This window comes from Ambystoma mexicanum, chromosome 1q (assembly GCF_040938575.1).
Source record: "Ambystoma mexicanum isolate Mex_15411 chromosome 1q, UKY_AmexF1_1, whole genome shotgun sequence".
Classification (NCBI taxonomy): Eukaryota; Metazoa; Chordata; class Amphibia; order Caudata; family Ambystomatidae; genus Ambystoma; species Ambystoma mexicanum.
In genome coordinates, this window is record NC_090922.1 from 1450463616 (window position 1) to 1450478775 (window position 15160).

The 15160-nt window shown below is 46.8% G+C and overlaps 1 protein-coding gene across 5 annotated transcripts in view; it reads right to left on the bottom strand.

Annotated features, from left to right (window-relative positions):
• KIF2C (kinesin family member 2C) overlaps positions 1-15160 on the bottom strand; it is a 1350025-nt gene that overhangs the window by 749345 nt on the left and 585520 nt on the right. For all 5 annotated transcript variants that reach the window (XM_069642340.1, XM_069642339.1, XM_069642341.1 and 2 more), the window contains one exon: positions 7679-7733. In XM_069642340.1, coding sequence (XP_069498441.1) covers positions 7679-7733 — 55 coding nt within the window. The remainder of the gene's footprint in view (positions 1-7678; positions 7734-15160) is intronic.

The following is a 15160-nucleotide window of genomic DNA, read 5'->3' on the forward strand; positions in this document are numbered from 1 at the left end:
TGGACGTCCTGGCGAAAGTCTGTCGCCTTGAGCCATCCTCGTCGTCGGAGGCAAACTCCGTTGCCCAGTTGGCGAAACCCGGTATCGGCAATGTCCATTGCCACCGCTATGGCGTGATCCGACGCCACCTCACCTTCCTGCAGAATTTGTAGGGCCTCTGCCCTCTTGTCAGGTAGGAAGTCTAGCAGGGGAGCCTGTCGTAGCGGGCCACGATCGCTAAGGCATTGGCCGCCTTAATCGTTGTCGCGGCCGAGATGACTCGTCGTCCCATGGAGTCCAACTTCTTGCCTCGCTGTCCGGCGGGGAAGTGGAAGCCGCCGCACCCGCTGCTTTCTTAGCCGCTGCCGAGACGACAGAGTCCGGCGTGGGCTGGGCCCTAAGGCACAAGGAGGCAGCATTGGGGACTCTGTACTTCTTCTCGTACCTGTCCCTCTTGGCGGGTGTTGTGGAAGGGTTCTTGAGGACAGCAAGCCCCTCGTCCCAGATGTCGAGCAAAGGCACAGCGAGAAACGTCTTCCTCTTGGCCTCTCGTCGTTGGTAGAGAAACCCTTCCTTTTTTTGTTCTTCAGGGCAGAGCTGGAAGAGCTCGGATGCCCTGGTTATCATGGCGTGAAAGGAGCCAATTTCGTCGGCTGGAGAAGCCCGAGGGGGGTGATGACGGGATGTCTGCTGTGTCATCGCCATCGTCATCCGTCCCAGTCGCTGTATCCGTCGCCGTATCCTCTCTAGGGTCCAGCGAGGGGGATGAGGGGTCCACAGGCCTCACGGGCACGAAGGGCGGAGAGGGGTGGACTCTCCGCTTGTTCAGAGGGTTTCCCGTCGGGCCCGGTTCGGGATCCTCCGTCGGGGTCCGTGGTAATTTCGTCCTTATCTCGGTACATAAGGATTGTATCGCCAACAAAATGGCCGCCGAGCTATCCTGGGGCTCGGGTAATGGCTGCGACGGACGGGATGGCTGCCCCACTGGTCCCTCTTTGTCGCCATCATCGATATCTTCGATCACGTCAGCGGGGACTGTCCCCTGGAATCGAATCTTCTCGAACCTCTCGTTGAGGCCTATGAACTTCTCGCTGAGGCCCTTCTCGGTTTCCACAAGCAGCTCCTCAGAGGCTGATTCAGAGTCTGCAATGGCCACCGCCCCCCACCCCCCTCTTTTTCCTCTGGGGACTTCATGGGGTTCTTAACGATGGGCTGGTAAGAGGATTCCCTCCGCGGTGACAGGGATATTCTGGGGCCAGAGGCCGTTTCCACTGGCGTAGTCTCAGCCGGCTTCGCCAGGGTCGCAGCGACCGCTTTGATAGAGGCCTTTGCCGGCTGGATCAAAGCCCTCACCACCTTAGGTGCGTCCTGGGCCTTCGCCTTGGGGGGAGGGTCAACGCCTCGCTCCCCCTTCGAGATCGACCAGGGCCGCTCCAGCAGCTTACCCGGTTTCTCTAACTTCCTCTTTCCCGAACAAGAGTGCTGGCTCGTGGTTGAACGTGCCGGGGAAGTTGCGCCCTGCCTGGCAGCCGAAGAGCCCGACCTTTCGGTGCTCCAGGTGCCCGCGGACTCGCAGTGCTCGGCCTTCTGTTGGGCCCCCGTCGCCGGGGCACCCTCACAGGACTTAGAAGCCAGCTCAGACACTTTCTTCGCCTTCTCACCTGCTGTGCATCTTGTCCTCATGGAGGCAGTAGAGGCATCGCAAATGCTCATCCTCCTTGAAAACGTTTTGCAATACGCATCCAGGGCAGCACCTGAACAGCTTGGATACAGGCGTCTAGCTTCCTTTGTCCTGGTCCATGTCCGTTGAGGTACGCCGCAGATCTTCCGGAATCCTCCAACAAGCATAAACTCGACGAAAAATTCACCCTTGAGGCGCATAGAAGAATTCCGAAACGGGTCCCCGTTATCGGAAGTAGAAACGGTGGAGCTTGAGGCTCGATTAAACCGAAAAAAAAAATCTCCTGAAAAAGTGCGAAAACGCAGCAAAAACTCGAGCTAAAGCATGAGGACTCCCAACACTTGAGCGTGCGGTAAAAATCTGAGGATGGCTGCCAGAGGCGGAGCTTAGGGAGAGGGCAGTCATTGGCTGGGGGCAGTATGACCCAGAGATCAGTTACTACTAAGGAAGAGATCAGAAGCGAAACTGATACTGATTTTTTTCTTTACCTAGGATTCCCAGCCTGACGGGGAATATTCATGAGCATGTGAATCCATGCCAGACCCCATGCTGGAGAAATGTGATGCACCAAATGCTGACGCTTACCATATGTATTGGTCTTGTCCCTTAGAAGCAACATTTTGGGGAGAGGTTGCAGACATCCTGGAGGAAATCACATCAATCCCTGCATCCCCATGAAATACCTGGTAAGGGATACTGGCTGTTAGGAAAGATTTCACATGTGTATGTAATTTTCCCTCCATGTGTCAACACCCAAACTTTTGCTGCTGTTTCAATACCGTTGACTGACTTTGCCAGAGAAGCACAGCCTTCAGCTGCACTCCTCTGGGCTTTCACTAACTTTTTATGGGGAAACTGACATGCCCTTAAGAGAGTCAGTACTGGGAGACTGCTTCCCTTAGTCCTTTCCTCATGTTGCAACATGTAACAAGTGTGCAATGTATCTTACCATACAGCACACTTGGGCCTATAGTCATTTCCAAAGGCCCTAGATACTCTTGCTGGACTTATGAACTGTGCAGATGTGTCAGGGACAGGACTGGCGGCAGCTTTCGTTTCGCATTCTTTTTAACCCTTTCCTGCCATGTTAACCACGTTTGGCACAAATAGGTGGCCTGGCTCCAAAATGCCCCTGCCACAAGGTTCTTTGTCATGTCCTTTGGCCATCTTGCCCCCTCACCTTCCCCAGGTCGAGTTGACCTGAACCAGTCCTTATTTGGTCATCCACTTTCCGGCAAATCTCAATGCTTTCGCAGGCTTCTGCTTGCCTTGTGTGCCTCCAGGATGTGGGCTGGGATGTCTGGTCCCAATACACATCCTGGGTGCCAGAGAGTCTGGAGTGTCCTGAATTCCTGAGACCACTTGGTCTGTGATTAGTCCACGTATGGAGTGTGTGTGAGCAGATCTCCCATTGGGTCTTCTCCGTTTTGGCATGAAGGGAACTTTGGATAAGAGGAGGCTGGAAACACCACTACCATGTCGATCTCCCGAGTTGTCACTGAACAAAGGATAGGATCCAAGTATCCTGCAACTACGAAGCTGAGTCGAGGAACCACTGGTGACCTGCTGGAAGGTTTGGCACCCTGAGCCCGATGTCGTCCCGTGGGACCCCTCTGCATCTGGTCGTCCCAGCAGGTCTGCAAAGCCGCTTCAACCCATTGTAATAGTGGGACCAACTATTCTCGGCACCTTCACCAAAACCTGCAAGTAAGCTTTCTCGGAAGTGTCCCTGGGCCAACCAGTGGGCTGACCAGCTTATGCAGGACCTTTGCTGCGTTTCCGCCGTCGTTTCGAGGAGGCCCTCGAAACTTGGTATACTGCTAGCTCTGTGTCCACGGCACCCTCACAAAGAATTTAGTCCACTTGGCATTCCCTGGTCTGAAGTGAGACGAGTGCGCCCAGACCAAACACGGTTACCGTGTTGCCCTTCTGCCCTGCTGCGGCAACGTCCTTTGCAAGTCCACTGCATTTGTAACCCTCTTGCCCCTGAAGCCTGCTGCAGTGAAACTGGGGCGATTCATTTACATGGGGCAGAGAAATCACCATTGTCCCGTTTGGGAATCCTCGCTGGATCTCCGCAACTAAAAGGTGCTGCGATGTCCTTTTTGCCGCATTCGATCCTGCAACCGAATTGGACTAACCTGCCGAAGTTTGGGTCTCCTTGCATCAGGCACCAGTGAGTAATCAATAACCCAACCGGTGCCCCTAGCGCAAGAGCCCATTTTTACACATGAGTGGCCCCTGGGGGCCCCCTCTCCTGTCCACTGCTATTGTGAAATAGCGACTCCATCCCGAACTCTCGAACTGCCTCTGCCTTCAAGTGGAGGTCCTTCTTGAATAGTGGGAACTTATTCATCGCCTTATCCACCTTCCCGAGCTGCTACAGACCACTGAAGAGACCGTTTTGCCCATTGGAACCACCGTGTGCACTGGCACTACATGTACTATTGAGCACAAGGCTCCCCTCTTAAGGCTTGGACTGCCTCTTAGTTAGGTGAATAACTAATGTTGAACTGGGCCTAAAGATCAACTGCACTGCCTGTTTTCTTTCCATCTAGGTTGTCGACATTTTGTGCAGTCACCCTTTTAGACCTCCTGGTCAATGTGACCAAGCGCTCAGAGAAGCGCGAAACCGTCTTTTCGGACCCATCCTTGGCGTCCTGCTTTGTTTGCCTTGTGCGTTTTGCTTTTTTTGCCTTTTTTCTTACCATCATTAAAACTCGTGTCTTTACTTTGATTCGAGTTTGTCATTTTTGGGACCAGTAGTACCTCATGGTGGAGTGCCGTTTTCTTCCCTCTGCATGCATGCATGAATTACTGTAATTCTTTTCTATGGTCTATGTTACAAAGGCCTCGTAATAAGTGTGTATATTTTTAAAACAACACCTGTCTGGCAAAATTTGTAAGTGTCCTTGCTCGATGTGCTCATTGAGGTCCTTCAGTCACCCACACACCTCCTGAGACTTAGTCTTGTACGCCTGCCATAGCTACCCTGATTGGTCTGGCTTGTCCAGAGGTTACCCTGTTCCAAGAAACTAGGTTGGCCTTCTGAACCTCTGTCCATCCTGGTCAGAGTTCAGAAATCCTTCTTAACACTGGCAAGGTGGCTGAGACCACTACTATTTTATGTTGCTTGCGTAGTTGCAAAACGCTGTATACTAAAGTGCTGGAAGTCTGTTAATGCACCCGTAGAGAAGACTTCCTCAAGGACCTCACAATGGTTAATGAAGGATTGTTTAGGCCCATGATTCCTATCAGTCCTAGCCAGCACAATGGTGAGGAATCATGGGCGTTCCAGTGCAAAAAATAAACCCAAACAAGTTTAGTGAGCAGCAGGTTGCAGACCCATACACTCAGTAATTCTTGGAAGAGCACAGATGTGTCTGTTCTTCACTTTAAGTTAACAGTGAAGGTAAGGCTACAATACAGAAATAGCCTTAATTTCAAAACCGGGCATGCTGATTTTAACAAAGGTAAAGCAGTTTAAAGTTCACAAATGTCAACTCTGCCAAATGAAGTGGTTAACAATGTGCAGACGTTAACTTAAAACAAATCTATATTGCATTCAATTTCAAAGTGTAAGATGTTTAGGGGGGATTTGTAGAGAACACCTTGTGCAGAAATCCTTAAAACAGCAAATGAAAAAACGATTACATGTTTGTTTTCTTGTGCCTCAATATCAAGATTGCTTGTGCTTCATGCTGGACTGATATTGTCAGAACTACACAATGCAGACAAATTCAATATCCTAAAATCTTGTAGTATTAGTAGTGAAAGCTCTAATTTGCCAGAAACTCCAAAATGTGTTTATACAGATTTAAATGTGCATATGCTAGGACCTCAGGACCCAAGGTACCAAGTTCAGAGAAACCTAATTGATATGTGGACTATTAACCTGCTACATTCTAAGGGGAGATGGATTTGCCAGGAGAATGTGGTTCACCAGTTCCGAATAGCAAAGTGGAGGTGAACACATTTGTACCAAGAGAATACTCAAGCATTTCTTGGGTTTCTGAACCACTCGTGCAACCATCAGTGGAGGAAACGTGTATGCACACAACTGAACCCAGTTGAGTTAAAATACCTTGCCTGTCCTATATTCCTTTGTAAATCGGGGGATGAAATAATTGGCATAAAAACGGACACTTTTTTGCGAATAATTCTATCTGTTCTCAACGTGCAAATTATTAAATTTAATGCAGCTTGGTTAAACTCCCTTTCCTGAAAGTCTGATTTCACTTTGGTAGACAGTCCAAGTGTTATGTACTGGGGAAACACCCTGCCTGTGTCAAAAATATTTGACCACATTCACAAATGCAGCTCACATTTTGACAGCTTTAGGGATCATTCACCTCCCAGGTTGTACAAAACATTGTTTGCCATGTGATAGAAAGTCACCTTCAAAATATTGTGCAAGGTCCTTTCCATTTCCAACGGCCTACAATCTCTATATTGGCCATGTGAGCAGTCTAGCCCTTCAGAGAGGAGCCATAGGGATGTCTGCTTTCGGCCTTCTGCGGAGCATGCCTCAGATTTGAAACTTTGGTCACCCGAACACACTTAATTTGGACTGTAATCTGAAGATTGTCCCATCACTTGTAGTCACTGCAATGCCTCTCAGAACCCTTAGTTCCAACCTGTATAGTGATAACACCAAGAAGCTTACTAGCGGGCCTCAATGTGCATTTGCCACCAGCCATTCGCTAGTGCTAACTGACTCATGGCAAGTAAGCCATTATCGTGTGTATATGTGGCGAATCGTGGGGGAGGAGGGGAAGTGGACGACTAGTGGCTAGTTAGCCATTTGACAATTTTACCCCCCTTACTAATATGCCTTGAAATGGCCGACAATCGTTCTAACATCTCAGAAATGCTAATCACCCTGCAGTCTTTAGGTATGGCCCCTTTGTGGATTCCATAAATGCTCCCAGAGACTGAATCCTTAGCTTAAGCTCTAGGGCAGAGTATCTATGGCAGACTCACCGCACCCACCAATGTATAGCAACAGACCCAGGGTATCAAACAGGAAAACTGCTGCCAAGGCCTTTGTAAACACATTGGAACAGAATGAGGACAAAGGTATTCATCGACTCCACCAGAAGGTATTGTGATATTTTCGTGGGTATGCATATGAAACGGTGTTAGCAAAGTACATCTTTCAAGCTTTTCTTCAATATTTGTACTTCCGTGGAGTCTTCAAGCTGACCATATCCTCAGAAGCTGAATCCTGTGGCAGGCTGGAGGAACCCATCGTTGCTGTAGACTACAGGGTCTTAGCTTTTCAGCTCCTGCAGATCAGACCCTCAACCACAGAATCACTTAATCCTCAACCGCTCTCCAAAATAGTCTTTGGTCCCTCCTACACTTGTATCACCGCTGGAAACTAAGGTGGCCGCCAAACGGGCAAGGTCCCATTGCCATTTGACTGCAGAACTGCTAGTCGAACCCTGGATATTGCTCTTATGAATGGAGCTAGAGAGTCCTCTCAGTTTCTTCATCCCTGGGCCCGGTCCTTGGGAATTTTTTGCAGAACATAACTTTCCAACCAAACATTGCCAAAAATAGGCACAACTGCTCCGCCTCCTTGAAATCGTGAAACTATCCTGAGTAGAGCGTTTAGGTTACCAGTTTATGGACTCTTCAAGAAAAGCTCAGTAAAGTCTTACCTGGGAATGGCTTACTTGTTACATTGCAGAAAGTTCAGTAACGCAGTGATTTATCTTTTGCCTTTCCATATAAAAAATAATTACATTTTTATAAAAAACTGTTGATAGTCTCATTTAACATTAAAGAAAGAACACTGCAAGTTATCAACTCCAACCTTCTGAGAGTTAGCTTGGGCTGCTCTGCTACTCCACCACTTGGAGCCCAGTGAGTGGGATTCACTGGTCACTCGAAATTCAGGAAGAAATTCCTACAGACCATCACCAACATTTCTAAGGAAAATATTTGACAATGTATGATCAATTTCCAACAATATTGTCGATAGTTACTGTTTTCCTGCATAAGCACACTTACCTGATTTATTCAGGGGTCGCTTTCTCACACAGACACATATCCTGTGCTCTTCTGTCTGGATGTGCAAACAAAGTATCCCAATTAGATGCAACGTATTAACGCAGGACTTAACAATTTCACAAACGTTCATGCACTTTTAAGTCCAAACTAGGACCCATCATCTTTGTTCAGAGAAATCAACTGTTAGTTTATAGTGCACAAAAAGAAAACTTCACCAGCAACGTTTAAGGAACAGTTACAGTAGTGATCAGCACAGAAGTCTTCTTCAGAGCACAGCAACCTACCCATGGAAAATAACATTGAAAGGCAGGAGTTTCAATTAGAAATAACAGAATAATGGACAGTAGAGGCTATACCACTAATTTGGACCGCCCCATTAGCCTAGTGAAGTTTCTGGTACTTGCTCTCGCCCTTCAAAACTAGGTCTGCTAAGCTTGCATAGCAGGATGGATCAGAAAGGGAGAGTTACTCCCTGTATTGACTATGAACACCTGCTCTGAATCCCTTTCATCAATACCAGAGTTGCCCCTCGTTTCATAGTAATGCAAGACAAAATTACACGATTATTGTTGCCAGATGATTACCTCTGAAAGGGAGTCTGCTCGTGGCCGAGACAGGGAGAACCATTTCATAATGTGGAATTCCGATACCACTTTCCAAAGGACAGATGGGCCAGTAAAATCAATGTCTCCAAGAAAGTGATGGAATCTACGGTTTATTAATCATACAGGCTGATCTAATAGCTACAAGGAAAGCCATCTACATGACACCAGTCAGAGGTCTGAAAAGGCAATAGGAGTGAAGAGTATGAGCCAGGGGTGTTAGACCAATTTGGGTGTGGAGTTTATATATGATATTGCGGGTGATCGGAAACAGATGAGCCCCAGAGTGGTGCTTAAAGACTTGATTAGATGGGGAAATCCTTGTTTTCGATGGAGAACTAGGCGCCAAGAATGCCAAATGATTCCTGCCTGCACCAGAAGGTACCCAGTCACATTGAAAGGAAAATAGTGTTAAGGAAACAGGACTCCCCATCCCCCCCAGCGCTCTCCTTGCTCTATCCAACACTACAAATTCTTGGACTGGAGGTTATGTAATTATAGCAGTCATAAAATGTGTTGTGATTACGGAGAACTAGAAAAAACCTAAATGATTATTCCTGGGATGTAATGATCCAAAATCACACCAAATGGGAAGGGCAAAACGCTTTCCAAAAAGTCAGTACATTTGAGGTCTGTAGCACTCAATGGCAGAATCTTTTTTATACAGCGACCAAGAACAACTTTCCTGGAGTGACCAGAACTGGCAGATACAAGCTCCAACTATCATAACTCGCTTCTGGGGCTTCGCAGATAAGCATGTGACCAAAGGTTATTTTTCAAGCGACAGACCATCAGGAAAGCGAAATCAGGAGAGGGGTTTAACGTTTTTTGGGTGATGTTCCAGAAGTGAGGAGAAAAGGGTGGTTAAAGTTACAAAAGCAGTTCAGAAAACAAGTTTCACAACCAGTAAGAAGCCATTAAGAGAATCTCGCAACTCCAGGAAAACTCCTTCAGTTACAAGAAATGTATGCCACGCTGAGTCCGCTTGTAAACTATCGTGCATCTACTGGTTTCCCATTGTTGCTCACCAGCAACAGTGATGAATACATCAGGCATTCGGTAATGTGTTTGCTCAAAAGGAGTTCTGGTCTTGCCACAAACAAAGCCTCGTCTGGTATGGGAACCAGCTTGTCCTGCAAATGGTCCGAATCAGCTGCCAAGTGAAGTTGTGTGCAGAGCCAAATGTGTGACAATGGGGATTGACAGGACAGCACTCCATGAGCCCGTGAATGCACTAGTATCACATAGCAGAAGTCAATGTGCCACAAGATTAGGGTCACTGCCATCATCAAATCCCTCACTTGCTCCTCGATCGGCAAATCAGCCCACTGCCGAATCCCATAAAATAAATACAAACATTTGTGTAAGCAATAAGGTCAATTTCTTCACCCAGACCGACCGAGGTCCATAAAAAGACTGCAGTTTGGACAGCACAAGAGCTAGGGAGCATGAGCCCTGATAAATCAGTTCAAATATTGCTAAAAATGAAAATGGGATGTGTTTAAATTGTAATTAATTTATAAATCTAATATTAAAATCATTACTTCATAGCCTTATATGCTTCTGACAGTCATTGAACCAAAATTAGTCAAGTCTGGATCTTTGAAACTTTGTCAAAAACAGAATTATTTGCACTCTGAAAGACTATGGATGGTTTAAACGTTTTTGAATGGACAAATGTGTAAATTCTTATGACTATTCTCAAATTTTATTTTTATTTATTTATTTTTTACACATGTGTATGGATTAGATTATTTTTAAAATTGGACAGTTTAACGCAATGGTTTGGCAATGTTTTGAGAACCCCATTTTTGTAAAAGTGCATGCTCAACCGAAGTATAGCAGCCAGCATTTGGTGAAACACTGGGCGCTGAACTGTGAAAGTGGCATTTGCTGATAATCTGAGGTATGATTAGTTAGGAGGGCCAAATCATAAAATGTAGATGCACATCCTGTAGATCCCCAGCGGTATCACCCCATGACTGCATTGCATAAAATCACAAAGCGACAAATGCAAAATGTTATACTGCGCATTTTTGCTAACATGTGGGGGGTGGGTTAGGATAATAAATGATCCCAAGAGTGTATTTGGGCGGGGCCCCTACCCCCAAACACAATCGCATTACAATGTGCAGGGAGGGCGGGGGGGGGGGTTGTTAGGGAGAGGCGGGAGATTTACATTTTCCTTTCGGGATTCCTTTTTTGCAGTATTCACATCCTCCACCACCCTGTCCCCCTGATGAAGAAAGGCACATGTCAGGGTACGAATGATGAACTTGAACTTTTCTTGGGGCAAGAAGGTTGAAGGAAGGGTTCTGTGTGAATATGTAGTCAGCAAAATGTAGTTTTCAAAAATGTAGTCGTTCAATATAGCAATGCAAACTGCAATCATGTTGCCTGCAATAAGTCTGAACAAAAGGAAAATCCTTTTGTATACACAAATGAACAAGGCTGCAACCATAAATATAACCCAAACCTTCAACAAAAACCCAACAATCACCCCAACTCCAATTACAACCCTCTACCTACCCTGAACTCTCAGAACACTAACCCTTCAGCCCGCTAATGCATTTTATTTGCATATTACTGAATGTAAAATAAATAGAAAATGTACTGGGACCATTTCTCCAACCTCATCACCAGCTGGCCACAAACGAGACAGCTATTGCCCTAACCCTTGCTTTAATACCAACCACCCCCTAACTGCAACCGCTTACTTTATCCTAACCACTATCCTAGGCCAACATCACCAGCCCTTTCCAACCTCCTACACTTTTCTAAAACTCATTCAAACCTGTTCCTGAACACCAACCCTGAACATCTACCCTAAGCAATAGCGAAACACCAACATATTTACTCTAACCTTACCCTAACCCCTATCCTAACCCTAAACGAGACATTCACAATCCCACTAAACCCTCCTTAGCCAATAACAATTACCCTAGCAGCATTACATGTTTGGCTACTTTTGAGTTGCTTTTTCTTCCACTTTTTGATTGGCAACCTTTTCACTGCACAGGTATTTAACATCTTTTTCACTGACATTTGTTGGCTATATTTTTACTAGATAACTAAAAGGCGGGAGTGGTGGAATCAGGAAGCCAGTCGCCAGAGGAACTGATATCACCTTCTAGCTGCTCAGATTACAAACCCTGCCACACCCCGGAGCTATGGACCCGAACCCTCAGGCAATTTCGAAGATTTGTGGTCAGAGGAAGTGCTGGGGGAGAAAAATGCACTCCGATGAAATGGTTGCTTTTTACAGGTTTTGCTGAGAGACCAGCCCATCGTGGAACTTTATGAAACTCGTGCTTCAGGCAATGAAGTTGCCTCTGCTGCCCTGAGGAGACCCCATTTTATTACTGATGCACAATATGCAGTTATGGCACGGTTTTCTTATTCAATTAATCCTCGCTGAAATGTTCGTCCCAGATGTCATACTTATCAGGCTGACATTTAATATCCCTCAAAAATGCCAGTCTATGCAGAACCGCACCCTACTGCTGTGATGCAGTGTCAAAATGCTAGAATGTGTCCATAAGGCTTGTGCCACTTGCACAGCCAGTCAGAGGATTCACACCTGGTAACGCCGGGGTAGCAATGTATCCCGATCACTCAGCTCTTTGAAAAATTTCAAGCTGGCATCCAACATAAACAACTTGGGGTTAACCTAGTGGAAACTGAAAGCAGTGTTTTGAGCAGTGTTTACTGCCGGCTGAGTTGAAGAGCCATTCCTCTGTATCCTAGAGGTTCTTGGGAGGTGAAGGTACAATGGCCTTGACCTTTCCCAAAGAGTTGCTTCTTGCTGGGAAGAACAGGGATAGGTCTCTTTTGCCATTTCTTTGCAACAGCTTCACCAACACAGCAAAAAGCAGGAAAAGTTACAAAATACATGCCTGTTTTATGAGAAATCTTCAGAGATCGCACAAAGGAGAGAACTCTTGTCTGACTGGGAATTTCTATAAGACCATGCAGCAATTTATGGAATGTTTGCTAAAAGGGGGTTGGGCTGTGTGGTTTCCTGGATATCTTGCTTGTGTTGTTTTAAGGAATCGATTTTCCACGCCGTTTGCTGCGTTTTGGATTGTTTTATTAGTGAAATGGTTTATGCATCTTGAGTCATCGTACACATGTGGGGAAACAGACTGCGCAACAAGATACGCAAGGGCCCAACAGGATCCACTGTATGCACAGGATAATCCGAACAAACCAGCAAGACCCCCATAGGGGTCACTGTAAAAAGACAATAGCCTTGATAAGGACCTACGGGTCGAAACATGTCGGCTGACCGCTTAGGGACAAGAGAGCCCAGTATGTACTACATGTGTACCATGACTCAAGATGAATAAACCCTTTCACGAATAAAACAATCCAAAACGCAGCAACCAGCGTGGAAAATAGATTCCTTAAAACAGAAGCAAGATATCCAGGAAACCACCACCCCCAAACCCCTTTTAGCAAACAAACGAGGTTTTGGCTATACCTCAAAAAGGAACCTGTGATCTTGAGACCTATGACCACCAGCAAGAAGAATCATGAACAACAGATCTTAGTAAGGTCATTTCCAACTCTAGAGCACAAGCCTTAATTTAACTTATGAAATGTGTTTGTCGACAGAGGCTTGATCAGAGTATATCGACAAATGAGACAACCCCGATGTATCTGCTTTGGCCAGGGATACATTCAGGAACAATGATGTGGTGGGGAGGAGGATCTTTAGGCAGGTGTGACTAAAATGGAAATGCTGAGATGGCTGGTGGAGTAACCAGAGAAGGCACGGACAAGCCCTAGCACCCCCCCCCCCAACCCCCCCCCCAAGAGCACTTCCCGCAAAAGGCTTTAAAATGAGTTGAGAGTTTGAGATACTGGAATCATTCAAAGAGGCGATCCTCCATTAAAGAATAGATCATGGAGAAGGTTTCCAGAAGGTTCTGGGCAGGACAAAGCAGCAAGGCCAAGTAGCTTCTACATACTCGTCTCAGGAAGCAGAACACTAGTTGCCAGGTGACGGATTAGAGTTCGAGTCTGGCAATCACTGTAGAGGAACGGTGCACCATATTAGTCTACAGCAGTTTGTTACTAATGGAAACTGAGAATATAGAGGCTGAGGTACATCCAAAGAAAGACGGTGCTTCAGGCTTGCAACAACTGCAGGTCTGGGCAGGCTAGAAGGAAAAACAGACCGTCTCACCTAGCAATGTGCAATCACCAGTGACAATTCTTCGAGGCCTTGGGTAGTGCACTGGAAAACAGTGAGGAATAGTGTTAGGGAGAATTCTCATTCTATGGCTAATTTCCCTTGTCTATAGAGTCCCCCAGCAGCTTTGCTGGATTTGAAGGGTTTGTTTTTATCTCCTGCTAAGAGTGAGACTCTTTTTCCCCACTCTTAGGCATGTGTGTGTGCTAGGCTATTTTTGCGTTTAGTGTCTATGGGGTTTTTCTCACCACCATAGAAACCATCTTTATTCATATGTGTTACACAGCACCCTCCGTGCAGTGACACAGGGGTGTCGTAACGCCCCCCCCCCAAACAGACTCCATTCCCTGGGAATGACTTCTGTCTCCCAGGGCATGTAAAGTCACCATTGACTTTACTAGTCACTCTCTGAACAAAACAAGTACAACCCATCTTACTAAGGAGGTACTGGAAAGGGTTAGTTTCCCTTATGTTCATTTTCGAGAGGGTACCGTACAGTCCCCCTGAAAAGTTTCTGGCTGGTGGCAGTGGTTCCTACCAAAAATATACAGCTGCGAATGTTTCCCTATGGGATTTTCCCATTGTTCCAGGCTACCGCATTTACTGATTTACTCCAGTAGGTTTTATCCGCCAGAACTTCTATAAATTCTGTGTGTCTTTCTCTGAACTCCTAACCCAGGTCGGGGATCCTTTGTTTGTCCTTTTGGCGGGCTTCTGCCAAGAAGCCCTCCTTTCGGTGCCACTGCGTCTGGGGTGGATCCAAAGAAAGACGGTGCATCAGGCTTGCAACAACTGTGGGAGGGGGAGTAAGACCCCTGGACAGGGTTGCCACAGCAACCCATGTCGCACTCTGTCCTGATAGGCTGGAGGGTCTCCCGCTAAGTTGACCACTCCACTGTGCGAGTGACAGCTACGTTGTATGAATGGGGATTTTTTGCATAAAAGCAGGGTCCTGAGGACTGGAAGAGCAAGACGTCGCCACTGGAACTAAGAAACTGAAGAGGAGAGAAGCCAAAGATACCTGCAACGACTGAACCACCGGTGAAGCCCTGCTGCAGCGTCTCACCACTTTTCTCCACACGAGGAGAGAAGATCTTCATCTGCAAGTGCCTTCTTCCCTTGAGCTGGTGGGGCCAACCAGTTTCTCAAACACCTCCCTGGACCTGCCTTGGTCGAATCGCCCATACCCTGTACTCGGAGACTGGATAGCCAGGCACCCGGGTCGCGATTTAAAGGAGCATACCTTTTATTTCGTTTGGCAGCACCGTGGCTGGTTTCATCCCTGGGTAGTGCAGTAACTCGATATCTTCATCCACGACGAGAGCCTCTCTTTCTCTGCTGGATCCCCCGAACTGCAGGAAAAACTGCCACCGCAGGAGCCACTTCTTCATTTTAAGGTACATTGTTCCGTATGGTAGTGCTAAAGTTGTTTTAAATCCTTTACCTACCTGTTGGGTTGGCCACCCCCATCTTGTAACATTGTCTTTCACCTTCTGCATCCACATTTTCGAATCGTTAACCAAAGACTTGACTGCAGCCACAAGAACATTTTTCTCCTGGGCCCTTTGCCCTCTACCACTGACTCTGGCACAGCCCTATTGACTCTGGCTAAATTTGTTAGAACTGCCTTCTCTAGATCGCTTCTCAACTAGAACTGTGTTGGTGCACCCACGTCTTATAACC